At 40.9% G+C, this 27,945-nt stretch overlaps 1 protein-coding gene across 1 annotated transcript; it reads right to left on the bottom strand.

The window, feature by feature from the left end:
• Positions 1-11,535: 11,535 nt before the first annotated feature.
• On the bottom strand, positions 11,536-15,129 carry LOC118557957. The gene is made up of 5 exons (XM_036128484.1): positions 14,882-15,129; positions 14,500-14,799; positions 14,154-14,423; positions 13,902-13,985; positions 11,536-11,665 (listed from the first exon to the last, which is right to left on the bottom strand). Exons 1-5 carry the CDS (start codon positions 15,076-15,078, stop codon positions 11,599-11,601), a joined length of 918 nt encoding a protein of 305 aa, XP_035984377.1. The 5' UTR covers positions 15,079-15,129; the 3' UTR covers positions 11,536-11,598.
• Positions 15,130-27,945: the final 12,816 nt, after the last annotated feature.

The following is a 27,945-nucleotide window of genomic DNA, read 5'->3' as shown; positions in this document are numbered from 1 at the left end:
AAAGCTTATAGTTAGAGTGGCTCATGTTAACCTGAGCTACCTCTATAGTTGTGCTGTGATAGGCATAGGCTATTGGAGGACATCAGGGTCTAATTTTCTCACTCTACTGATTTCTACTGTTCTTCAGTTTTGCATTGTATTACATTGAAATGACTGTCGTCATTTCAGCTTTTAACTTTTTGCTCTCTCTGTTTTTCTTCATAGTAGGCACACCTGGTCTGACGTTCTGTTAAACTGTGACATCATCCAGAGAAGACGGCTCACCCGCTACTACCATCTAATGTAGAACCGATTACTGGATCAATGTGTGCTTCTGTGCTTTTTTGTCTGTCTTGTTGTGTCTCTGCTCTGTCTTCTGTAACCCCCAGTTGGTCGAGGCAGATGACCGTTCATACTGAGCCCGGTTCTGCTGGAGGTTTTTCCTTCCCGCTAATGGGTGGTTTTTATTTCCACTGTCGCTTCATGCTTGCTCAGTATGAGGGATTGCTGCAAAGCCATGGACAATGCAGACGACTCTTCCTATAGCTCTACGCTTCTTCAGGAGTGAATGCTGCTTGTCGGGACTTTGAAGCAATCAACTGGTTCCCTTATATAGGAAATTTTTGACCAATCTGTATAATCTGACTGATTTTGACTTTGTAAAGTGCCTCGAGATGACATGTTTCATGAATTGGCGCTATATAAATAAAATTTAATTGAATTGCGATTAGATTAATTTCTGCCTTGTGCCCTGAATGGCCCAAAGGCTTTCTTAACTTTGCGTTTTTGACGTTTCGGACTCTTCTCATATTGTGTTACCGTTTGTTTAACTGCTCTGTTCCACTGACTCACGTGTTTGATTGTTTGTGTTATGACAGCTACACTGATGTTGCATCAAGTTGATCAATATGGTTTTATGGTAAAAAAAATGGAAACTGGTTGCTTCAGACACACAAAGATCTATGGTTTATGCACTTTTTGATTTGATATTGGAAGAACCAGGATCTGATTGGTTCTAAAGATCCTTTAATATTAGCTGGTAATGGTAACTCCTAGTTTCAATAGAGGTACTTATTGCTCAGATTGGCTGAGAGCGGGATGTCACCTGGGGTCATATCAGTTTTTATCGTCTTTTAGAAAGGATGAGGTTTTCAGGTGAGTGAAGGCCCGGCCTGCCCTCTAATGACCCACCCTGGTACTCCTTGATTTGTAAGGTATGAAAGTGATGGATGATTGTCCATGGGAATGGGGAATTGAGAACCAAGTGGGGTTTGACAGGGTGGGGGTAGAGTAGATGGATTCGACCTTGGTTACCAAACAGGTTTAGCTTACCTAGGCTAATGTAATATTCAAATAATGTGCGCACAGGGATCTAAAACAGGCCTTACTTAATTAGATGAACCCTAATTTGTAGATAAAAGCTAAACCTTTGATCTTGTGTGTTAAAACTCTATGAAGCATTTATGTTAATCTGTACTAAAAGTTCCAGCACTGCCCGGTTCCAGCACAGGTTCCTTTTGGGTCCCACTTTACGGGTTTACAGAAATGGGTCCCTTGAGTTTTGTTTACGTTTTCTTGTGATGGGTCATCTGGTTTTGTGTGGATCATACAGATTCTGCCAACAAACCCATCATTAAAAAAAGAGAGGAATGTTATAAGAAATATTATTCTGAAGTCACTATGGCCTCACGCCACTCGAACGTGGGAGGCCTGCAGACCTGATGGCTGTGTATAAGTTCCACTGTTTGCCAAGTGCATGGCTGAATCCTGCGTAGAATGATTATTGTCTATGATAGACTGTCTTTGTTATGTCTCAAGCCAAGGCCACTGTGCAGTATTAGGGAAGACAGGTGGAGACAGGGAAGATGCAGACCATAGCGAAACCTGTGGGGTGCAATTACTTTCCATCTATGTGATCTCTGCTCTGTTTCTCAATAAAAGTGCTGGAACTTTATCACCGCCGTCTCCTCATTTAGTAAAGATGGGAACTCAGTTACTATTGTTTAGAATTCCATCTAGAACTTCCATAACACTATAGAACAGTGCAGCCTCAGAGGAGTGTCAGAGCAGGAGGGGTGCTGTAAAATGGAGAATGGTGTTTCCTACAGGATTAAAACAGGAACTTTTTCTGAAACACATGGAGTAGGACATGTGGGTTTGAGCAGATGTTGGAAAACTTGAAGGAGGGATGGCATCTAATTATGTTGGATATGGTGAAATATTTTGTGAAAAGTGGTACGATGTGTGGTCACTTTAATCCCAAGAACCCTCTGACCTTGTTACAGGAACAATGTACTTTGATTGCAAACCCAGATTAAATTATTCTTGATTCCACAGACATGGTGATCCCTTTCAGAGTTTTTTAAGTATTTGTTCGTGTTTGTGTGTGGATGCTTTTACAGGATGACCAGAAGCCTGCGGAAAAAGAGGACTGCATAACTGTGATAAACTGTCTCATTAGCTATTACATTTTTAGGTATAGGTTTCCTGACAGGATGGGGATTGAGTGGAGTCCAGTTTAGGACTCAAACAGGTTTGGTATGATGCATCCTACTAGTCCCAGGGTAAGGTGGAAAGAATTAATTAAGAACTAAAAAAAATTGGATAAATTCTGTGCACAGACTAAATTATGTTGTGTTAATATTTTGCTTTTTGCTGTGATGTCAATCATGGGTTTTGGTTAATTCCACTGCAGGTTGGAGACTCAAAGGAGTTTTTGGGACTCGAACACCAACCACCGGGATTCAAAGGTAACTTGCAAAATTTGAAATATAAAGATTGTCTTTTATTTACAGACTGTCTTGGAGGCATAAACCAGTTGAGTCCAGCAGGACCAGGGGCTGTTCCATGGAGCTTCTTTGCCCAGGAATAGAGCACCCTAGCCAGATTAAGGGTCAAAATAAAACTCTCTGGTTCTTGAAACCACAAATAGTCCACTCTGTGTGTGTTGAAGATTTATTTGGGTCAGAACCCCCTGCCTACAGGGGCTTCCAACGACCGCCCACCTGTACCAGGCCAGTAACAGGGCAGCACAAAGCTCAGACACCACTCTGGAGAGGCAGCAGGAAAAGAAGAAAATGTTTTGGGAGAAGAAGACATCATGAACAATTGAATATATTGACAAAAAAAGAAAATTGTTATCACTGAAGTAGTCTTATAAGTTCAAGATTCTTAAGACCTTGATTACAAGAAATGTCAGGATAATGGATGTGTTTTGCATAATAATTTGATCTTTATTTCAGTGGTATTCTGGCTTGCTTGGATTGGAGCACTCCTAACTGGTTACATCCATCTGTAAAGATGGATGTAACCAGTTAGGACTTGGTGTTGATGGTGCAGACAAAAAATAAGAATACAGTAAAAAAAAAAGTAAAAAGGATATATATACAGAAGTAATATACATTGCCGCCGTCTGTGATTTTTGTGCCCACTCGAGCCCATGTAGCTCTTTTTTTGTCTGCCAGCAGCTAGTTTTTTCACCTTAAAGAGGCCTTAATTGGAGCAGCCTAGAAAGCAGTGTTTTGTGCCACTTTTCGGCATAGGAGCAACGTAGGGTAACAAACTTGGTACCAAACGAAAGAGTAAATCGAGACGATCGAAACAAATATTTTTCTAATTTCTTAATAGGACTCTGGAAGGAAAATTTGGAAACAGATTTAATAATAATTTTAACATAATCTTTTAAAAACTGGCATTTTTCTTGAGGTCCTAAATGTACACATTGCCCTCCACCTAGAGGAGCACGGTTCAAATCCCACCTCAGCCATCAGATTTTCATTTACAACATCAAAATAAATATATATCTGAGACTTTGAATTTTTTTTCTAATTTCTTAATAGGACTCTGGAAGGCAAATTTGGAAACAGTTTTAATAATAATTTGAACATTATTTTTTAAAAAGTGGCATTTTTTTGAGTTGAAAAATGTACATATCACGATAGGTCACGTACATATAAAGTGTACATATCGTGGGAGGGACGTACATATAAAGTGTACATATCGTGGGATTGACGTACATATAAAGTGTACATATCGTGGGAGGCAGTGTTGGGCAAGCTACTTGTCCAGTGTAGTGAGCTAAGCTATCAGTTACTCAACAATAACTTAAGCTTCACTACACAAAAGCTACCACCTATAGAAATATAGCAAGCTAAGTTACAAAAATGTGTTAAAAGTAGCTTAACTACATTAGAAGCTACTTAACGTTGTACCAACCGAAAATGAGTCTGATACACTGGTTAAAACATTTATTAAAGATCAGCCAAGGACCTAACACAATGTAGACATTGCTTTACGAGCAGCATAATAAAATACAAACTAAAGTAATTACTGCGAGAAATAAAACAAAAAGGTTATTTGCCTAGTACAGTACCCAGTACTCTATGAAACAAACTACTGTTATTAGTACCAAATAGCGTAGCGTGCACGTGACGTCACCGTCTCAAGAGCAACGCCCCTTTTGCCACTTAGGTAGGGCATATAGGTAGAGAACGGCCGTAGCAACCAGCTATTACACGCGCAACAGAAACAGCGATATGACCGACTTTATAGCCATTAAACTTTCGCAAGACGATGTCCCAGGCACACAGATTACTGGTCGAACTGTCGAAGAACACACCAACCTTCAGCTCAAACGATGGCTTGAGTGTCGAGGGCTTAAAAAGACCGGATATTGGGGCGAGTTGATCAAACGGTTAGCTTTGTTTTGTTTTCCTTCGTGGCGCTCATGGCGTCGTCGGCCGTTTTTTTGTTTGTAATCACCATCCAGGAATCGGTATATGTTTAATGTTTGTCTTATTTGAAATGTTTTTGAGTAAGCTATCCTGGTAGCAGGGTATCATGTTAGCGCCTGCTACCATGATAGCCTATATGCTATCATGGTAGCAGGCGCTTCATTATTAACATGTCGGCCACCAAAATACTCTTACCTGTTCACTACTTGATGTCGCTGGAATTGGGTCAGGATGTTCTTCGGTAGGGCCCTTTCCTCCGACAAAATGCTTGCTACATATGTAGGTGAATTTGGTAACTTTTTCCAGGTTGAAATGTTGTGTAGGCCGACCGCACCGGTGTACCCAGCGCACACATTTCTCCTTGGCAGTCTTGAAGAAAACATCCTTCATATGCGGCCGATCAGCGTACCTCGAGTCACTGTTGCACGTTCCATAGCAACAATGTTTAAAAACCATGGTTTTAGATTTGGAAAAAGCAGTCGTTTTACGAGTAAAACCAAGGGTAACGCACGTCTCTTTTACAGCGAAACAGCGGCGGACTATGCAAGTTTGCCCTACTGCTTACCACGTGATGTGATGTCATTGTGATGTTATGTTTCTAAAAATAGCTCACTCGCGGTACGCTATTAAAGGTACTGTGTAGTGTTCTCACTCTGCTTGTTGACTAAATGTTGAAAAGAAATTAAAAGCTAAATAAAATAAACCAGGTCACTTAATAAAGCTGCATTTTCTGTATGCTTTGTATTTATATTAACATGATAATATTTTCAGAATTAATAATAACATTTCTGTTAAAGATTTAATTTATCTTCTGCACCAAGGGCATAAGTAGGGAGAACAAGCAGAGTGAGTTTTGTGTAATATCAGACTTTATTATTGAACTAAGCAGGATTTAGACAGGATCAGAAAGGAAGGTGCATCTTCTTTCTGCCTTTCCCCAACGATCAGGGACCTCCTGGTTGTGTCTGGTGCTGCAGTGTTCTAATTGGGTAAAACACCTTTAAATCTAGTGGCCGAACACATAAAAGACAACCTCCTGATAATATAATATGCAAAAAACACCACCAAACGTTATTAACGCCACTGCACGTATTTTACGCAAGCGCGCATTTTTTACGTCACCGCGCGTTCTGGCTGGAAACGCGCGGTGACGTAAAAAACGCGCGCTGGCGTAAAATACGGGTTGGAACTGTGCGTTATTGTACGGACGATAATTTGCCTAATCGGCTTGCCATAAGTTCCACTGCTGTACGCATGCGCATGTTTCGATAGATACAGACAGGAGAGGCAAAGTAGAAGCTCGCGCATGAACATGTCCAACCAACAACTCAGATCTGAATGTTGTTTCAAAATAGCAAACCTGGTTTCATTTCTTAGTTATGTCATGGATTTTGTAGCATTTGTGGACGCTACGTCGCTACCTGATCAAAAAAATAACGTCACTACAGGAAAGTTACTTGATTCATAAAGCAGCGATGCTACGGTCAAGCTACTGGAAGATGTAGTTTAACTAATAGCTTCGCTACATGTGGCGGCGCTACTGCCCATCACTGGTGGGAGGGACGTACATATAAAGTGTACATATCATGGGATTGATGTATATATATAAACTGTACATATCGTGGGATTGACTCAGCAAAAGGGATGTTAGAAATTTGAAACAATCCCATTTTAAGTGTGTCTTTGGTTCAGTCTGGGTGCAACTTTGGCATATAAGCCAATTTTTAATGAGTTTGTATTGAATAAATAAAACATTGTTTTATGAAGTTCAGCATTTGGCCACCACTGTTACAAACTGTAACCTGCCCTACCAAACATTTAGAGATGTTGCCTAATGTCTGTCAGGGCTCCAGCAGGGGGGGGGCATTATTCCAGCACTCTTATCCAGCGAGAGGCACTCATCCTGGGGGAGAGGTCTCTGACCACCCCCCCCCTCCCCAGCCTGGAGGTGGCATTTTGAAATATTTTTCTAATTTCAAAATAGGAGTTTCTGCTATTTCTGTGTGCCTGTGTGCTTGCCTCAGCAAAAGGGATGTGTTAGAAATTTGAAACAATCCCATTTTAAGTGTGTCTTTGGTTCAGTCTGGGTGCAACTTTGGCATATAAGCCAATTTTTAATGAATTTTTAACGAATAAATAAAACATTGTTTTTTGAAGTTCAGCATGTGACTACCACTGTTAAAAACTGTAACCTGCCCCACCAAACATTTAGAGATGTTGCCTAATGTCTGTCAGAGCTCCAGCAGGGGGGCATCATTCCAGCACTCTTACCAAGTGAGAGGGACTCTTCCTGGGGAGAGGTATGTGACTGAGACCCCCCCCCAGCCTGGAAGTGGGAGATTGAAAGTATTTTTTTAAATTTAACATTAAGAGTCTGAAAGCTATATTTGCAAACGGTTTTAATAATTATTGTAACATTATATTATAATAAGTGCAATTTTTTGAGTGCTTGGTGCCTATGGTAAGGCAGGTGGGACTTATGGTATGGTGGCTGGTGCCTATGGTATGGTGGCTGGTGCCTATGATATGGTGGCTGGTGCTTATGGTATGGTGGCTGGTGCCTATGGTAAGGCAGACTTCCAGAAGGGGGGCTCCAGTCAAGCACTCTGACTCAGCAAGAGGTACTTTCTTGGGGGAGAGGTCTCTGACTGAGACCCCCCCAGCCTGGAGGTGGGAGATTAAAAGTTTTTTTTTCTAATTTCACATTAGGAGTCTTATTATATTATAATAAGTGGCATTTTTTTAGTGCTGTCTCCAGCATGGGTTGGATAGGAAATCAACAGGAGTAGCTCTACTCAGCCTTACCATAGGCACGGACACTTAGTCTCTGGAGCGAAGAGAGCCTTAGCCATTGTTTATCAGAGCTCCAGCAGGGGGGGCATCATTCCAGCACTCTTACCCAGCAAGAGGCACTCTTCCTGGGGAGAGGTCTCTGACCAGTCCCCCCCCCCAGCCTGGAGGAGCAATATTTGCTAATGGTTTCAATAATAATTTTAACATTATATTATAAAAAGTGACATTTTTTTGTTGAAAAATGTACATACCGTGGTAGGTCACGTACATATAAAGTGTACATATCGTGGGAGTGACGTACATATAAAGTGTACATATCGTGGGAGGTGACGTACATGAAAAGTATACATATCGTGGGAGGTGACGTACATATAAAGTGTACATATTGTGGGAGTGACGTACATATAAAGTGTACTTCCAATAAAAAGTAAAAAACAAAGCAACTGGACTTGTTTTCTGTAGTTGAAGACGTTTCGCTTCCTCTCCTGGAAGTTTTCACAATTCAGAAAGTCCGGAGTAATGTGGAGTAACAAGCTTTATACTATTACCAAACAAAGGCCTTGTAATGGCTTAGATAACATGCAAATTCAACCGTAACGGGTCCACCCCTTAGTAATGGACAGTCGTTAAAGCCATTCAGTCAGCAAATTGGACCGAAACTGGTCCACTCCTCTGTAACGAGTCGTTAGGGTTGTTATTGGCTTGGCTTAAAGGAACAATGTTTTGATCGCCCGAATGAGGATGAGAGTTAAGGTGACAATTGGCCAGAAATAATCCTATAGCTGTGTTGTACGTTTTTGAGAGTTGGAACCTAAGGCCTCCTCCTCTGTTTAAGGTTGGTTTTTCTCTCTTAACGTAGATGGCTTCCTTCACACCCTTTTCAAACCATCTGTTTTCTTTGTCCAAAATAAGAACATCTTGGTCCTCAAAAGAGTGTCCTTTGTCCTTAAGGTGTAAGTGAACAGCAGAGTCTTGTCCCGAGGAGGTAGCTCTCCTGTGTTGAGCCATGTGTCTGTGGAGAGGTTGTTTGGTTTCTCCAATATAAAGATTAGAATCTTCACCAGCATATAAAGTGTACATATCATGGGAGTGACATACATATAAAGTGTACATATCGCAGTAGGTGACGTACATATAAAGTGAACATATCTCGGTAGGTGACATACATATAAAACGTACAAATCAGGGGAGGTGATGTACCTAGAAAACATACATATCGTGGTAGGCAATGGACAAATGAAACGTACAAATCAGAGTAGGTAATGTACCTATAAAACGTACATATTGCGGTAGGTAATGGACAAAGGAAACATACATATTAACATAGGTAATGGGCCGATGTTGGGAGTCTATGGGCCCTGTACGGCTGGTCCACGTTTCGGCTGCCTGGCCCCTCCCAAAACATGCCAATTCGATGGACGCGTGGCTTCGGCCAATGGGCGAACCTTTCCCGTTTTTCCCCTCCTGCCCGCCACCGCGACAGGTGCCATCCCCTCTCTGACAGGTCGGTGGCGCCGAAGGCCGGACGCCAGAGGCAATGAAACGTATGGGCCCTGTACGGCCGGTCCACGTTTCGGCTGCCTGGCCCCTCCCAAAACGCGCCACTCCGATGGACGGGCGGGCTCTACCAATGCGTGAACCTTTCCCGGTTTTCCCCTACTGCCCACCGTAGACCGTACGGCCCTCCCCGCAACACGGCCGTACAGGCCGTACGCCCCGCAACCCTTCCCACGGGCGCCACACTCTGGATGGAGCCATGGCTGCGAGCGGAGAGGGGCTCCAATTTGGGGGGCTGAGCGCGGCAGCGGGACGGCGTTGGGGCCGTACGCCCTGGAGGGTCGCGTTACGCCCGCCTGCTCTGAAAAATCTGGTTTTGGCCCTAGGGGGGGCCAAACAGACAGACAGTCTGTTATCCGACGAACAGACAGTTCGTCGAATATTATCCCTTACATAACTTACTGAATATGAAACTGATTTTCACACTTTTTTATTATAATTTTTTGCTCCAAAACCTAAACAGCTATCACAACACATCGTTCAGTGTTCTACTGAACACGTGTTTTTGAGGTTTTTACAGCACTAGTGGCACATTTTTTGTACAGTAGGCTGAAAGGAACAGGGGTATGAGAGAGGGGGAGAGACATGCGGTAAAGGACAACAGGTCAGAGTCAACCCTGCGTCAGCCACGTCAAGGGCCAACGCCTCCATACAAGGGTCGTGTGCATCAATCACTGCCCCACCAAAGTTTTTCTATTCTTTTTTTAAACTAATAAAGTTCATTCATTGGCGACCTGGAAGTTGCTTTGTTTGTGCATAAGCAAAGGAGTTCATATGAATAGTGCTACCAGTACAAATCGGGTAGTAACACGGTGTTGCTGTCCCCTCGTAAGTGGTAACTGCAGCTAATATAAAGCTAGATGACCTAGAATAAATACACCTCTTGTTTGTTCTTTCAAAATATAATACCAGTGCTACCAAAAATATTGTCACCAGAAGCAGCTGAGCTCAGCAGCTGAAGGAAAAACAACAAGCCTAGTAAAATTAATGGTTTGTTTTTGTTTATTTTAAACACAATTAGCCTCTGAATGGCGCAATCTACCATTTCAAAAGGACGCTGCAAAAAAGCTAGCTGCTGTGCTATAAATAACTTAAGATGTTTCTATTTATGCTAAAATGTTATTTAAGCTTAATAATATTGGAGGATAATTGTCAATATTCTTGTTTTGAAAGTATAAAAAAAATCAGAACCTGTTACAAAGTTTTTTTGTTAATCTGTAAACAATAAGATAACCTTCATAGAGTATTAAAATAAAAGTGTAGGTGTATATAAAATATCTGTATACAGTTGACTGAATACAAAAAAAAAAACAAAAAAAACAAAGAGCATTATTAAAATCTTTATTGGCTCATTAAGCACCCAAAAACTTACATTTTATTAGAAACTCAAAAAAAAAAACCCTCAATCAACAAATCAGGTACATCTAAATTACCCTGTTGTTTCTTTGAGGACTGAATTAAAAATAAGCCCCACAGTACAGAACCTTGATATACCTCCCCAAGTAAATTAAAATGAACTCAATTTATTTATATAGCGCCAATTCATAAAACATGTCATCTCAATGCACTTTGCAAAGTCAAAATCCATCGGATTATACAGATTGGTCAAAAAAAATTTCCTATATAAGGGATCCAGTTGATTGCATCAAAGTCCCGACAAGCAGCATTCACTCCTGGAGAAGCGTAGAGCCACAGGGAGAGTCGTCTGCATTGTCCATGACTTTGCAGCAATCCCTCATACTGAGCATGCATAAAGCGACAGTGGAAAGAAAAACTCCCCATTAACAGGAAGGAAGTCCCAATAAAGTACTTTAAATTCAAAGGAAGCTTAAAGTTAGAACATAAAATATGGTGTTAAATACCCCACTAAAATAAGCAGAAAAAATATTAATGGTGAACATTTTTTGTTGAGATTTAGGGCTGAATTAAAATTTCTTTAGAACAAACAAAATCCAAATGTATTTCTTCAGAAAATAAACTAAGAGAAAGAGAGCGAGAGCAATATGTTAAACAGCTCTTTACCTCCAGATACAAGGATGGATGTTACAGAAAACTGCTGTGAGATCAGTGTTTAGTGGAACATCCAGCTGTCAACTGGTTTAAACAAAGCATCTAATGGAGGCAATGGAAAATTAAGTTTCTCTGCAGTTTACAGTAAAGCATAATTTTATTTGTGTAACATTTCAGAAAATGTAATCTAAACTTAAGGAAGAAGCAGCAGAGAAAATGACCACCACCTCTTTCATGACATTAAATCTGAACTAAAATGATTCCCAATGTTTCCATTTCCACACAGTTAGGCCCAGTTAAAGTACCAAACTGGTTTTCTTCCTGATCCTTCAGTTACTGCATGGTTTCTTTTGAGATTTCTGGACTGAAATATTGAAACTAGAAGAAAAACAGATCAAATAGACTGCTGACCCCCTCACAGTGTTTTCAACCAATACGACTATTTGATGATCCTGAGAGAAGTTCTTGATAAACCCGGAGAAAGGCACTTCCTGTTGGTCACATGACCAGCTGACTGAAAGCTGCTTCACCAGACTTCAAACTTCCTGTTGACCTTGTAAGGAGTTTTGTTGAAGATGTTGTTGCTGAAGAGTCTAGAAACAGAACAAATCAGAGCCGATGTGACTCATTCGGACATGACAACATTGCTTGAGCTGCTGGGAGGTCAGCCAGGATTCCTCTGAGAGAGATGATGGAGATCAGGTACCAGAGTTCATCTTCAGCAGACTGTTGTTCCAGGATACTTTAGATCTCCAAACATCATCTTTGGATCAGAAAAAAACTGGAACCTGTCTCTGAACAACCGAAAGTAAAACTGAAACTGCAGAGTTTAAGAAGTTTCTTTACAGAATGGTACAACAGCCTAAATACAGCTACATAAACATAGCTCTCAACTCTCACGCATTGACCGTGTGACACACGCATTTCACTAACTTCACACGCTCACACGCAACACATGACATTTCACACGCAAACATGGAATTTCTCATGCATAAAAATCACTAAGCCCATCTGGGCTGCGGACCACAAAACTCCGCCTTCTGCTGAGCTGTTTCGGCTTCTTTCACAGCTTGTGGCCATCAGTAATTCCTGCTGCAGTTCGTGTTAACAGAGCAGCAGGAAGAGTGATCAGAGTTATGAATAATTTTAGTCTTAACAGTGGTGAAAGTGAGCCGGTACGGTCCTGTACCGCGTACACAGGCGGGGAGGGGGCGGGGGAGAGGTGCTGCCAGATTACCAGTTCATTCAGAACCAGCCATGGCTGCACGCTGGATAATAAAACAGTTCTGCTAACCAGATGCAGTTTAAAAAGCCACTTAGTCTGTTTATAAGTTTTGTTTTTATTAATTCTGCATTTTTTAACTACATGCACCATATTTCTGTGCCTCAGCGCTTGCTCCACTCCCCCCTCCTTTCCCTCCGAGCAGGTGCTTTTATCACCATTAACCATTCACAACGTGAATCACTACGTTTAATTCCCTCACATCGGTAGCAACGTGTGCCAGTTAAAGTCAATAGAAGAGCTGTAGCTGTATTTCATGTTATTTTTTTTAACAACATAGAATCAGTGGCGCTTCGGTGGGCGTGCTGCCTCGCGCTTTAATTCGGGTGCGCACTTTTAAGGGTCATTTTAAAGAACTTGTAACATCAGTGGCATCATCTCAGACCTGTCAGTTCCCCTGTTCCCTTTATAGGAGCCCTTTACAGTAATTATGCATTTCCCCATTCTTTATCCGTCGCACGCAGCGCACGGGGGTAAAATCCCCCCACCTCACCGCCCAGAGCGTACTGACGAGAGCAATAGAAATTCGTCTGATCAGCGGGGCGACTGACTGAGAAACCTGTCGCTGTGAAAGGTGATGAGAATGTTATAAACTGTAACAGTCTAGAAGTGCATTGAGCTGAAAAGAGGGAGACATCAGCAGCTGGATCGTGCGTAAAGACGCAGAGGGAACCTCTGTGTGCTTCAGTGTTGCTGCTAAGGGGAAATTGTTGACCATAAAGGCTTGATGAAACTCTGCCTGATTCACCAATCAGGTTATAGATTTACAATGATAAACAACCCATAGATGAATGTGTAACAGTGTAATAATTCAGTCAATAACTTAAAACTACTTAATTTTATTCAGTATTATTTGAACAATTGTGTATTTTTTATGTCTTAATCCATTAACAGAACAATAAAGTATTAATACGTCTCTTTCTCTTTTTAACAAAAGTAATACATGTCTACTTCATTGTCTGGTGGGATAAAAATGAGATGGAGTTGACTCAACCGGCTCTTCCAGGGTCAGGTTAGCCACGCCCCCAAACAAGCCCGCCCCCAAATTAGCATAATCTCACTCTTAACTTTTGATAAAAGTTGAGAGGTCTGTACATAAATATTTATTATAATTAATTATAATTTATTATAATTAATAAATTATTAATTGTAATTGTAATCAGATACAGCACATTTTTGGGGATTAATTAGTGAGTCCTTGGTTACAGACACAATTTGGATGATTTTACATCACATGGGTGTTTAGCTATTACTGCTTGCTAGCTAAAACATTGACTCGGGGTATCTATGATAAGAAGAACCCAGTTGAAATTTTTATTGTTTCAAAACACTAAACGTCAGGAGAGCTATAATGATAAGTTTATGTTGCAAAGGTGTCTGAACAGAAAAACCTTAGTGTGGGTCCATCAAAAACAGTCGTTAGTGGCTCAGTGTGGTAATAAATGCTCTAGGTGGGCGTGGCCTATTAGCCAAGATTTCAATTTTGAAAAAAATGTAAACCTTGGCCAACTAAATATTTCAAGATATACTAATGAATGTTTGCTCACCTCACAGGACCAATGGAGGGGTTGATGGAGACCAGCTGGAGTAACGGAGCAGTGGAAGCATCGGTGATCTGATTGTGACTCAGACTGGAACACAAACACAACATTCTGCATTATGTCCGGTTCTACTGGGAACAAGCAAGCATTCAGAACCACAGAGAAGAGCAGCAGGGTCCAGATGACCAGCTGCTCCCCTTTGGATCAGAACCGAGGAAGTGTTTGTCTCCCACAGAGGGGACGGTCTAGGACACTTACTCCAGGACCTGGACTTTGTGCAGATGTGCGATGACTTGGAGCAGCAGCTGGTCTGTCAGCTGGCAGTGACTGAGGTCCAGCTCTGTTAGACCTTCAGAGTGGTCCAGCATCAGGACCAGAGATCCACAGATCCTCTGATCCAGTGGGACGTGACTCAGGTCCAGTTCTCCTCCCAGGGCTCTGCACAGGGACACGGCCCGTCTCACTGTGTCCCTCTCACAGTCCACAGGAAGCAGGGACAGCAGCTGGACCAGGACCGTCTTACTGACTCTGAACAGGAGGAAAAGCACAAAGATCATCAAAGTGAACAAGCTTCAGCTTCATCTTCAGCGGCGCTCTTCCTCACCTGAGACGGACCCTGTCCAGGACAGGAAACAGCAAGTCCAGCCCGCTGTCCTCCACCTCGCAGTCTCTCAGGTGGAGCTGTGTGTCCCTGCTGCTGCGTCTCAGGATGCTGGAGACGGCCCTGCAGTCGGCAGCCATCACCCTCAGAGGCTCAGGCTGATCCTCCTCTGGTACCTCCATGCAGGAGGAGAGGGACAGGTCCAAGCTGTGCTGCAGAGTCCTCAGCAGGTCCGACGCCTCCTGCTGGCCGTCAGAGGTAGCGCAGCAGCGGATGAAGCTCAGCAGCTGCTTCCTGTCCACGCTGGTGGGAACAGAGAAGAGAACCAACCAGTTAATGAACAGGAGAGAACGTTTTATCAGGGGAAGAGGCTCTAATATCTGACCTGAGATCAGAAACTGTGCGCAGCATCCTGAGGATGGACTGTGTTCCCTCTGCAGGGATGGAGCTCCACAGCAGCTTCAGCTTAATTCCATCACCGTGTCTGAGGATGAAGAGCAGAGCAGCAGCATCCTCTGAGTCCAGCTCCGTGCAGCTCAGGTTGATCACATGACCCAGTGACCTCAGCAGACCGGGGATCATGTGACTGCTGCCAGCTCTGTAGATCTCTCTGATGGACGTCCTCACAAAGCTGGGGCTTGGCCTGAAGGCAGGCAGAGGAGAGACACTTTGTTTAGTTACAGGAACCAGAGGCTGCAGATGGAAGATCAGACCAACTATTTATGAGAAGAAGACTAAACCTCCACCTCTGAAGCAGCAGCCTGTGCAGGAAGGGCAGCAGCTGTGCAGCTCTGTCCTGTAAGCGGTTCTTCTTCAGGTTCACGGTGATGGTCTGAGCTGACGGCTGCTGCAGCAGATAGTGAAGAACCTCCCAGCTCAACCTGCAGGAGCTCAGGTCTCCACCAAGCTTATTCAGGGAGGACAATGTCAACTCCTGGTCCTGGATCTCATGGAGGAGGACCACAAGCTGCTGGAGACTCTCCTCACTCAGTCTGAGGAGTTCACAGATTAAATCCTTACTGAGGATCAATGAGTTCAGCTGATGGAGGAGAGGAGAGACCTTTACCTGACAGTGAGAGGAGCATCATGAAGCAGCAGACTGAAGAGACTCTGAGCAGGGAGGCAGGACTCAGTCAGGTCCAACCGTCCGACGGTCCAGAACCTCAGCAGAGACGCCAAACTGCTGCAGAGCTTCAGAAAGACTCTCTGTGAAGGCCGAGCCTCGGTGGAGACCACAGAAAGCTCTTCAACAACCAGAGGAGAGGCCACCCTGCCTCTTCTCACCCACAGAGACAGGAACAAGGCCACGCTGCTGGAAAGTCTGAAATCAGAGAAACAGACATGACGGAGATTGTTATGTAGAATATATAGTCGTTTTTATGATAATAGTGTACTGTATTTTTAAAGTTACCTGACTTTTAATCATTAAACAGTGACTTGGGATGGAGAGTTTTGCAGACTAGTTGAAAAACAATGACTTCATTCCAGCTCCAGTAAGGCTCCAGGTCCAGACCAGTATGAGAGTTATTTATGAGGGATTTTGCAGAATAGTTTACAGTTTAAAAACTTTCTCATGGTTCTCAATGTTATCTTAGTTAAGTCCTAGAAACAGACCAGGGCTATTACTTACAGCTTCAGAAAGCACATGTGTGCTGGAGACTGAATGCCAACCCCCTGGGATTCTTGAGGTGTTGTTAAAAAGATATGTTTGGGGTTGTACGAAGACACCATAGCTTAAAACCGTGCAAAAGACACTTCGGGGGGTAATAGGCTAAATGAGGTCGATGGATAAGTTCGTAAGTGCTGTCTCCCTTTTTGGAATTCCAAAATGAAATAAATATACATGTTATAAGTATGTTATAAGTGTTTAGTGTTTGAAAATTGTTTCTTCCTTTGCGACCTAATCCTCGGAGCGGGTGAGACGGGCCGTGTTGAAATGGAATAGGGAACAGACCCAGAATCTTAATACGATCAAGAACTGATGGTTCAACACGACTGCAGATTAGTGGTGAAAAGGAGGTTCCTGCCTGAGACTGTGGAGGTGTGTTGTAGAGCCCAAGAGGACAGACGCTCCTCTGGCAGACATCTTGTTGGCTTTGAGGACCAGATCCACTTTAGATCCACACAGTTGGAGAACTCTGCTCACAGATCTGCAGGTTTTCCTGCATAACTCTCCTGTTAGCAGCAGGTTGAAGTCCAGGAGCTGCAGCAGAGACACCAGCTGGTGGACCTCCTCTCTGGATCTCACTGATATGGAGGAACAGACACTCTGGAAGAACCCTGGAGCACAGCTGAGAGACAGAGAAACCAATGAAATATCAGACATATGTAAAAAAAAAACTGTATTAAATAATAATGTTAAATAAAACAATACTGTACCTGAGCTGTGAGATATAAGGCAGACACTGCAGGAAAGTCCTCACTTCACTCTCTTCCTGTGAGCAGCCTGTCAGCTCCACTGGTTTCTTCTCTGGTTGGAGTCTCAGCACTTCCAGGAGGATGGAGGTCTTTCTCTCTGAGAGGTCTATGGTCCAGTCTGCAGGAGCTGACTGGAAAACTGACTGTAATGATGAAAGGAGACTCAGACCTGTTTTAGTCTCACAGTCCTTCATCTGGGAGTACAGATCCAACAGGAAGTCAAGGCGATATTTATCATTAGAGTATGTTTCATTTAGAGGGAATGTTTGATATCTGCAGACTGATGCTAGCAGCTGCAGCATCTTCTCTCCTGTCTGCTGTTCTCTCTCTGCTGCTGCACAGAACAGATTCACTAAGAACCTGGTTTGTTCAGGAAGATCTGATCTCTGAGGATAAAACCTGGAACAACAAGAAGGAAACATTTAGTGATGATTTGGTCTGAACTGCATACTGCTCATTATTCTGTGCACTGTTTTTCTCCTGCATTGTTACATTCTGATCACTGCTGCACTTTATATTGTAAATGTCTCATCCCACCTGTAATCTTATATTGTTGTAAGCTGTATATAATGAAATTTTATTCTGTATGCACTCTGTACATACAATATGACAATAAAGTTGTCTAAGTCTCAGTCATTGTGTCTCTAGTGGAGGTTGGTACTAAAACCAGGTATCAAAACGGCCCCGGGGCCTCAACAGACGGTCCTAGCGGACCAACAAGCTTCCACCTTTTCGTTCATCTTAACCATATTTTTAAAGCCACACTAAATTTTTCAGGGAGACTCCAACAGAAACATTGTTTTTTATATTCTCCACTTTAAGGGGTCTGATGGGAGGGGCTAACGTTCTGCTCTCACATGTTCTCCTCACTTACTTTCATCAACACTGTTGCCAATTTAGCAACTTTTCAGACCCTTATAGTGATTTATTTATTCAAAAGAGACAAGCAATGGATCTAGTAATTTTTTCCGTGTTGTTTAAGACTTTGGCAACAAGTAAAAGCACGATTGCTCTGAGTTTACGTCTCTTCGTCAAACAATCAGCTGTGAGTTCCTCCTGCTTTGAAACTCTGACAGTCAGTCAGTGTCGCTGTGCTGCAGCAGCAAACTCAGCTTGAAGTCTGTTTCTCATTGAAATTAAGTAATTTATCAGCTAAGCTTCCACTAGATTACAGAGCAGGATGTAAATATTGCAGCAAACCTGATGCTAAACAAACTCTCAGAAGTTTTCTCAGTGGCTCTTTATTAGCCAGACGTTTACACAGTCTGCTGTAGGCCGTAGCCAAGGCCAGAACAGAAGAGAACAATCTCAGCCTCAACACCAGAACAAGTGCATTCTGGGAAAAAAAGAAGAACCAATCACAGTCAATCAATTCATTTCCATAGAAACCGGGTAGCCAGAGTAATACTGCATTTAAAGACACTCAGAATTTAACTGAAGGCACTTAGAGTTATAACTAGAACAACCTCAGCTTAACATGGAAAAGAGAGATCATTATAATATATTATAAATCTTTAACAGGTAATGGTATTTATTATCTGAAATTGTTGCTCTTAAATAGATCCTCCCTGTAACTGATTCACTCAGCCTCTCATTGATTCAGCTCATCACTGAGTGTCTCTGCTCTCTTTTGGTTAAAATTGATTATTTAAGAAAATGCATAGATGCAGTTTGTGTTCAGGAAAAAAATATGTAATTCTTAAAATTATTTTACAGTTATTCTTTGTTTTGAGCATATTTAGAGAGTTTTAATATTTTTTGTCCTGTAAATGTAGATATTTCTCCCTCCTACAACATACTTATTATTTAAGATACTGTTTTAGCCTTTTTTACATAAAAAAATATTTTTATAATGTTTTTATTGCTATATTTCTGTAACAGAAAGTATTCTGTACTTTAATTTTGTTTGCTTTTGTTCAAAATGTTTAGAAAAATAAACCAGTTAGTGATCATTTTTTGGTTTATTTTTTTACCTTTTCTTTGACAAAAAGTATCAATAAGGATGCCAATAAAATGCCGGATCAATAAAGGATATCGTTAAGAGTAATAGTATAAATAAATAAATAACGATACCTATCCCTTGTCACTAGAACAAACCTTTCAGCTGAATTTCCTGCTGGCCTCTGTCAGTCTGCCCCAGGGCAGCTGTGGCTACTAGCATAGCTCACCACCGTCAGGGTGTGAATGGCTGAATGACTGTAGTGTGAAGCGCTTTGGGGTCGTCAGACTAAATAAAGCGCTATACAAGTACAAACCATTAACTATTTGATAAACACAACTAAATAAAATACTAAATGACTGCATTACTGTACCTGAGCTGTGAGATATAAGGCAGAAACTGTAGGAAACTCCTCACTTCACTCTCTTCCTGTGAGCAGCCTCTCAGCTCCACTGGTTTCTTCTCTGGTTGGAGTCTCAGCACTTCCAGGAGGATGGAGGTCTTTCTCTCTGAGAGGTTTATGGTCCAGACTGCAGGAGCTGACTGGAAAACTGACTGTAATGATGGAAGGAGACTCAGACCTGTTTTAGTCTCACAGTCCTTCATCTGGGAGTACAGATCCAACAGGAAGTCAAGGCGATATTTATCATTAGAGTATGTTTCATTTAGAGGGAATGTTTGATATCTGCAGACTGATGCTAGCAGCTGCAGCATCTTCTCTCCTGTCTGCTGTTCTCTCTCTGCTGCTGCACAGAACAGATTCACTAAGAACCTGGTTTGTTCAGGAAGATCTGATCTCTGAGGATCAAACCTGGAACAACAAGAAGGAAACATTTAGTGATGATTTGGTCTGAGCTGCATACTGCTCATTATTCTCTGCACTGTTTTTCTCCTGCATTGTTACATTCTGATCACTGCTGCACTTTATATTGTAAATGTCTCATCCCACCTGTAATCTTATATTGTTGTAAGCTGTATATAATGAAATTTTATTCTGTATGCACTCTGTACATACAATATGACAATAAAGTTGTCTAAGTCTCAGTCATTGTGTCTCTAGTGGAGGTTGGTACTAAAACCAGGTATCAAAACGGCCCCGGGGCCTCAACAGACGGTCCTAGCGGACCAACAAGCTTCCACCTTTTTGTTCATCTTAACCATATTTTTAAAGCCACACTAAATTTTTCAGGGAGACTCCAACAGAAACATTGTTTTTTATATTCTCCACTTTAAGGGGTCTGATGGGAGGGGCTAACGTTCTGCTCTCACATGTTCTCCTCACTTACTTTCATCAACACTGTTGCCAATTTAGCAACTTTTCAGACCCTTATAGTGATTTATTTATTCAAAAGAGACAAGCAATGGATCTAGTAATTTTTTCCGTGTTGTTTAAGACTTTGGCAACAAGTAAAAGCACGATTGCTCTGAGTTTACGTCTCTTCGTCAAACAATCAGCTGTGAGTTCCTCCTGCTTTGAAACTCTGACAGTCAGTCAGTGTCGCTGTGCTGCAGCAGCAAACTCAGCTTGAAGTCTGTTTCTCATTGAAATTGAGTAATTTATCAGCTAAGCTTCCACTAGATTACAGAGCAGGATGTAAATATTGCAGCAAACCTGATGCTAAACAAACTCTCAGAAGTTTTCTCAGTGGCTCTTTATTAGCCAGACGTTTACACAGTCTGCTGTAGGCCGTAGCCAAGGCCAGAACAGAAGAGAACAATCTCAGCCTCAACACCAGAACAAGTGCATTCTGGGAAAAAAAGAAGAACCAATCACAGTCAATCAATTCATTTCCATAGAAACCGGGTAGCCAGAGTAATACTGCATTTAAAGACACTCAGAATTTAACTGAAGGCACTTAGAGTTATAACTAGAACAACCTCAGCTTAACATGGAAAAGAGAGATCATTATAATATATTATAAATCTTTAACAGGTAATGGTATTTATTATCTGAAATTGTTGCTCTTAAATAGATCCTCCCTGTAACTGATTCACTCAGCCTCTCATTGATTCAGCTCATCACTGAGTGTCTCTGCTCTCTTTTGGTTAAAATTGATTATTTAAGAAAATGCATAGATGCAGTTTGTGTTCAGGAAAAAAATATGTAATTCTTAAAATTATTTTACAGTTATTCTTTGTTTTGAGCATATTTAGAGAGTTTTAATATTTTTTGTCCTGTAAATGTAGATATTTCTCCCTCCTACAACATACTTATTATTTAAGATACTGTTTTAGCCTTTTTTACATAAAAAAATATTTTTATAATGTTTTTATTGCTATATTTCTGTAACAGAAAGTATTCTGTACTTTAATTTTGTTTGCTTTTGTTCAAAATGTTTAGAAAAATAAACCAGTTAGTGATCATTTTTTGGTTTATTTTTTTACCTTTTCTTTGACAAAAAGTATCAATAAGGATGCCAATAAAATGCCGGATCAATAAAGGATATCGTTAAGAGTAATAGTATAAATAAATAAATAACGATACCTATCCCTTGTCACTAGAACAAACCTTTCAGCTGAATTTCCTGCTGGCCTCTGTCAGTCTGCTCCAGAGCAGCTGTGGCTACTAGCATAGCTCACCACCGTCAGGGTGTGAATGGCTGAATGACTGTAGTGTGAAGCTCTTTGGGGTCATCAGACTAGATAAAGCGCTATACAAGTACAAACCATTAACTATTTGATAAACACAACTAAATAAAATACTAAATGACTGCATTACTGTACCTGAGCTGTGAGATATAAGGCAGACACTGCAGGAAACTCCTCACTTCACTCTCTTCCTGTGAGCAGCCTGTCAGCTCCACTGGTTTCTTCTCTGGTTGGAGTCTCAGCACTTCCAGGAGGATGGAGGTCTTTCTCTCTGAGAGGTCTATGGTCCAGTCTGCAGGAGCTGACTGGAAAACTGACTGTAATGATGGAAGGAGACTCAGACCTGTTTTAGTCTCACAGTCCTTCATCTGGGAGTACAGATCCAGCAGGAAGTCACTCTGATATTTAGAACCAGAGTATCTTTCATTAAAAGGGAATGTTTTATATCTGCAGACTGATGCTAACAGCTGCAGCATCTTCTCTCCTGTCTGCTGTTCTCTCTCTGCTGCTGCACAGAACAGATTCACTAAGAACCTGGTCTGTTCAGGAAGATCTGATCTCTGAGGATTAAACCTGGAACAACAAGAAGGAAACATTTAGTGATGATTTGGTCTGAACTGCATACTGCTCATTATTCTGTGCACTGTTTTTCTCCTGCATTGTTACATTCTGATCACTGCTGCACTTTATATTGTAAATGTCTCATCCCACCTGTAATCTTATATTGTTATAAGCTGTATATAATGAAATTTTGTTCTGTATGCACTCTGTACATACAATATGACAATAAAGTCTAAGTCTCAGTCATTGTATCTCTAGTGGGGGTTGGTACTAAAACCTGGTATCAAAACGGCCCCGGGGCCTCAACAGACGGTCCTAGCGGACCAACAAGCTTCCACCTTTTCGTTCATCTTAACCATATTTTTAAAGCCACACTAAATTTTTCAGGGAGACTCCAACAGCAACATTGTTTTTTATATTCTCCACTTTAAGGGGTCTGATGGGAGGGGCTAATGTTCTGCTCTCACATGTTCTCCTCGCTTACTTTCATCAACACTGTTGCCAATTTAGTAACCTTTCAGACCCTTCTAGTGATTTATTTATTCAAAAGAGACAAGCAGTGGATCTAGTAATTTTTTCCGTGTTGTTTAAGACTTTGGCAACAAGTCAAAGCACTGATTGCTCTGAGTTTACATCTCTTCATCAAACCATCAGCTGAGTTCTTCCTGCTTTGAAACTCTGACAGTCAGTCAGTCAGTCAGTCAGTGTCACTGTGCTGCTGCAGCAAACTCAGCTTGAAGTCTGTTTCTCATTGAAATTGAGTAATTTATCAGCAAAGCTTCCACTAGATTACAGAGCAGGATGTAAATATTGCAGCAAACTTGATGCTAAACAAACTCTCAGAAGTTTTCTCAGTGGCTCTTAATTAGCCAGACGTTTACACAGTCTACTGTAGGCTGTAGCCAAGGCCAAAACAGAAGAGAACAATCTCAGCCTCAACACCAGAACAAGTGCATTCTGGGAAAAAAAAAGAACCAATCACAGTCAATCAATTCATTTTCATAGAAACCGGGTAGCCAGAGTAATACTGCATTTAAAGACACTCAGAATTTAACTGAAGGCACTTAGAGTTATAACTAGAACAACCTCAGCTTAACATATTAAACAGAGATCATTACAATATATTATAAATCTTTAACAGGTAATGATATTTATTCTCTGAAACTGTTGCTCTGAAATAGATCCTCCCTGTAACTGATTCACTCAGCCTCTCATTGATTCAGCTCATCACTGAGTGTCTCTGCTCTCTTTTGGTTAAAATTGATTATATAAGAAAATTCATAGATGTAGTTTGTGTTCAGGAAAAAAACAATATGTAATTCTTAAAATTATTTTACAGTTATTCTTTGTTTTGAGCATATTTAGAGAGTTTCAATATTTTTTGTACTGTAAATGTAGATATTTCTCCCTCCTGCAACATACTTTTTATTCAAGATATTGTGTTTTAGCCTTTTTTTACATAAAAAAAACATTTTTATAATGTTTTTATTGCTATATTTCTGTAACAGAAAGTATTCTGTACTTTAATTTTGTTTGCTTTTTATTCATAAAGTTTAGAAAAATAAACCAGTTAGTGATCATTATTTGTTTTTGTTTTTTTACCTTTTGTTTGACAAAAAGTATCAATAAGGGTACCAATATAATGCCGGATCAATAAAGGATATTGTTAAGAGTAATAGTATAAATAAATAAATAAATAACGATACCTATCCCTTGTCACTAGAACAAACCTTTCAGCTGAATTTCCTGCTGGCCTCTGTCAGTCTGCCCCAGGGCAGCTGTGGCTACTAGCATAGCTCACCACCGTCAGGGTGTGAATGGGTGAATGACTGTAGTGAGAAGCTCTTTGGGGTCGTCAGACTAAATAAAGCGCTATACAAGTACAAACCATTAACTATTTGATAAACACAACTAAATAAAATACTAAATGACTGCATTACTGTACCTGAGCTGTGAGATATAAGGCAGACACTGCAGGAAAGTCCTCACTTCACTCTCTTCCTGTGAGCAGCCTGTCAGCTCCACTGGTTTCTTCTCTGGTTGGAGTCTCAGCACTTCCAGGAGGATGGAGGTCTTTCTCTCTGAGAGGTCTATGGTCCAGACTGCAGGAGCTGACTGGAAAACTGACTGTAATGATGGAAGGAGACTCAGACCTGTTTTAGTCTCACGGTCCTTCATCTGGGAGTACAGATCCAACAGGAAGTCAAGGCGATATTTATCATTAGAGTATGTTTCATTTAGAGGGAATGTTTGATATCTGCAGACTGATGCTAACAGCTCCAGCATCTTCTCTCCTGTCTGCTGTTCTCTCTCTGCTGCTGAACAGAACAGATTAACTAAGAACCTGGTTTGTTCATGAAGATCTGATCTCTGAGGATCAAACCTGGAACAACAAGAAGGAAACATTTAGTGATGATTTGGTCTGAACTGCATACTGCTCATTATTCTGTGCACTGTTTTTCTCCTGCATTGTTACATTCTGATCACTGCTGCACTTTATATTGTAAATGTCTCATCCCACCTGTAATCTTATATTGTTATAAGCTGTATATAATGAAATTTCATTCTGTATGCACTCTGTACATACAATATGACAATAAAGTTGTCTAAGTCTCAGTCATTGTGTCTCTAGTGGGGGTTGGTACTAAAACCTGGTATCAAAACGGCCCCGGGGCCTCAACAGACGGTCCTAGCGGACCAACAAGCTTCCACCTTTTCGTTCATCTTAACCATATTTTTAAAGCCACACTAAATTTTTCAGGGAGACTCCAACAGAAACATTGTTTTTAATATTCTCCACTTTAAGGGGACTGATGGGAGGGGCTAACGTTCTGCTCTCACATGTTCTCCTCGCTTACTTTCATCAACACTGTTGCCAATTTAGTAAGTTTTCAGACCCTTCTAGTGATTTATTTATTCAAAAGAGACAAGCAGTGGATCTAGTAATTTTTTCCGTGTTGTTTAAGACTTTGGCAACAAGTAAAAGCACCAATTGCTCTGAGTTTACGTCTCTTCATCAAACCATCAGCTGTGAGTTCCTCCTGCTTTGAAACTCTGACAGTCAGTCAGTCAGTCAGTCAGTGTCGCTGTGCTGCAGCAGCAAACTCAGCTTGAAGTCTGTTTCTCATTGAAATTGAGTAATTTATCAGCTAAGCTTCCACTAGATTACAGAGCAGGATGTAAATATTGCAGCAAACTTGATGCTAAACAAACTCTCAGAAGTTTTCTTAGTGGCTCTTTATTAGCCAGACGTTTACACAGTCTGCTGTAGGCCGTAGCCAAGGCCAGAACAGAAGAGAACAATCTCAGCCTCAACACCAGAACAAGTGCATTCTGGGAAAAAAAGAAGAACCAATCACAGTCAATCAATTCATTTCCATAGAAACCGGGTAGCCAGAGTAATACTGCATTTAAAGACACTCAGAATTTAACTGAAGGCACTTAGAGTTATAACTAGAACAACCTCAGCTTAACATATTAAACAGAGATCATTACAATATATTATAAATCTTTAACAGGTAATGATATTTATTCTCTGAAACTGTTGCTCTGAAATAGATCCTCCCTGTAACTGATTCACTCAGCCTCTCATTGATTCAGCTCATCACTGAGTGTCTCTGCTCTCTTTTGGTTAAAATTGATTATACAAGAAAATTCGTAGATGTAGTTTGTGTTCAGGAAAAAAAACAATATGTAATTCTTAAAATTATTTTACAGTTATTCTTTGTTTTGAGCATATTTAGAGAGTTTCAATATTTTTTGTCCTGTAAATGTAGATATTTCTCCCTCCTACAACATACTTTTTATTCAAGATATAGTGTTTTAGCCTTTTTTTACATAAAAAAAATATTTTTATAATGTTTTTATTGCTATATTTCTGTAACAGAAAGTATTCTGTACTTTAATTTTGTTTGCTTTTGTTCATAAAGTTTAGAAAAATAAACCAGTTAGTGATCATTATTTGTTTTTGTTTTTTTACCTTTTGTTTGACAAAAAGTATCAATAAGGGTACCAATAAAATGCCGGATCAATAAAGGATATTGTTAAGAGTAATAGTATAAATAAATAAATAACGATACCTATCCCTAGTCACTAGAACAAACCTTTCAGCTGAATTTCCTGCTGGCCTCTGTCAGTCTGCCCCAGGGCAGCTGTGGCTACTAGCATAGCTCACCACCGTCAGGGTGTGAATGGGTGAATGACTGTAGTGAGAAGCTCTTTGGGGTCGTCAGACTAAATAAAGCGCTATACAAGTACAAACCATTAACTATTTGATAAACACAACTAAATAAAATACTAAATGACTGCATTACTGTACCTGAGCTGTGAGATATAAGGCAGAAACTGTAGGAAACTCCTCACTTCACTCTCTTCCTGTGAGCAGCCTGTCAGCTCCACTGGTTTCTTTTCTAGTTGGAGTCTCAGCACTTCCAGGAGGATGGAGGTCTTTCTCTCTGAGAGGTTTATGGTCCAGACTGCAGGAGCTGACTGGAAAACTGACTGTAATGATGGAAGGAGACTCAGACCTGTTTTAGTCTCACAGTCCTTCATCTGGGAGTACAGATCCAGCAGGAAGTCACTCTGATATTTAGAACCAGAGTATCTTTCATTAAAAGGGAATGTTTTATATCTGCAGACTGATGCTAACAGCTGCAGCATCTTCTCTCCTGTCTGCTGTTCTCTCTCTGCTGCTGCACAGAACAGATTCACTAAGAACCTGGTCTGTTCAGGAAGATCTGATCTCTGAGGATTAAACCTGGAACAACAAGAAGGAAACATTTAGTGATGATTTGGTCTGAACTGCATACTGCTCATTATTCTGTGCACTGTTTTTCTCCTGCATTGTTACATTCTGATCACTGCTGCACTTTATATTGTAAATGTCTCATCCCACCTGTAATCTTATATTGTTATAAGCTGTATATAATGAAATTTTGTTCTGTATGCACTCTGTACATACAATATGACAATAAAGTCTAAGTCTCAGTCATTGTATCTCTAGTGGGGGTTGGTACTAAAACCTGGTATCAAAACGGCCCCGGGGCCTCAACAGACGGTCCTAGCGGACCAACAAGCTTCCACCTTTTCGTTCATCTTAACCATATTTTTAAAGCCACACTAAATTTTTCAGGGAGACTCCAACAGAAACATTGTTTTTTATATTCTCCACTTTAAGGGGACTGATGGGAGGGGCTAACGTTCTGCTCTCAAATGTTCTCCTCACTTACTTTCATCAATACTGTTGCCAATTTACCAACTTCTCAAACCCTTCAAGTGACTTTTTATTCAAAAGAGACAAGCAATGGATCTAGTAATTTTTTTCGTGTTGTTGGAGACTTTGGCAACAAGTAAAAGCACCAATTGCTCTGAGTTTACGTCTCTTCATCAAACCATCAGCTGTGAGTTCCTCCTGCTTTGAAACTCTGACAGTCAGTCAGTCAGTCAGTCAGTGTCACTGTGCTGCTGCAGCAAACTCAGCTTGAAGTCTGTTTCCCAAAGAAAACGAGTAACTTATCAGCTAAGCTTCCACTAGATTACAGAGCAGGATGTAAATATTGCAGCAAACTTGATGCTAAACAAACTCTCAGAAGTTTTCTCAGTGGCTCTTTATTAGCCAGATGTTACACAGTCTGCTGTAGGCTGTAGCCAAGGCCAAAACAGGAGAGAATGATCTCAGCCTAAACACCAGAACAAGTGCATTCTGGGAAAAAAAGAAGAACCAATCACAGTCAATCAATTCATTGCCATAGAAACCGGGTAGACAGACTAATACTGCATTTAAATAAACTAAGAATTTAACTGAAGGCACTTAGAGTTATAACTAGAACAACCTCAGCTTAACATGGAAAACAGAGATCATTACAATATATTATAAATCTTTATCAGGTAATGATATTTATTCTCTGAAACTGTTGCTCTGAAATAGATCCCCCCTGTAACTG

This window comes from Fundulus heteroclitus, chromosome 24 (assembly GCF_011125445.2).
Source record: "Fundulus heteroclitus isolate FHET01 chromosome 24, MU-UCD_Fhet_4.1, whole genome shotgun sequence".
NCBI classification, from domain to species: domain Eukaryota; kingdom Metazoa; phylum Chordata; class Actinopteri; order Cyprinodontiformes; family Fundulidae; genus Fundulus; species Fundulus heteroclitus.
The sequence above is the reverse complement of the archived record's forward strand: the minus strand, read 5'-3'. Positions and strand labels throughout refer to the sequence as shown.

Coding starts and splice junctions, on each gene's coding strand:
- LOC118557957 (XM_036128484.1), bottom strand. CDS start 15,078: ATGATCCCCGGTCTGCTGAGGTCACTGGGTCATGTGATCAACCTGAGC. Junction 14,800..14,881: donor CGCACAGTTTCTGATCTCAG/GTCAGATATTAG, acceptor TGTTCCCACCAG/CGTGGACAGGAAGCAGCTGC. Junction 14,424..14,499: donor CTGGACAGGGTCCGTCTCAG/GTGAGGAAGAGC, acceptor CCTCCTGTTCAG/AGTCAGTAAGACGGTCCTGG.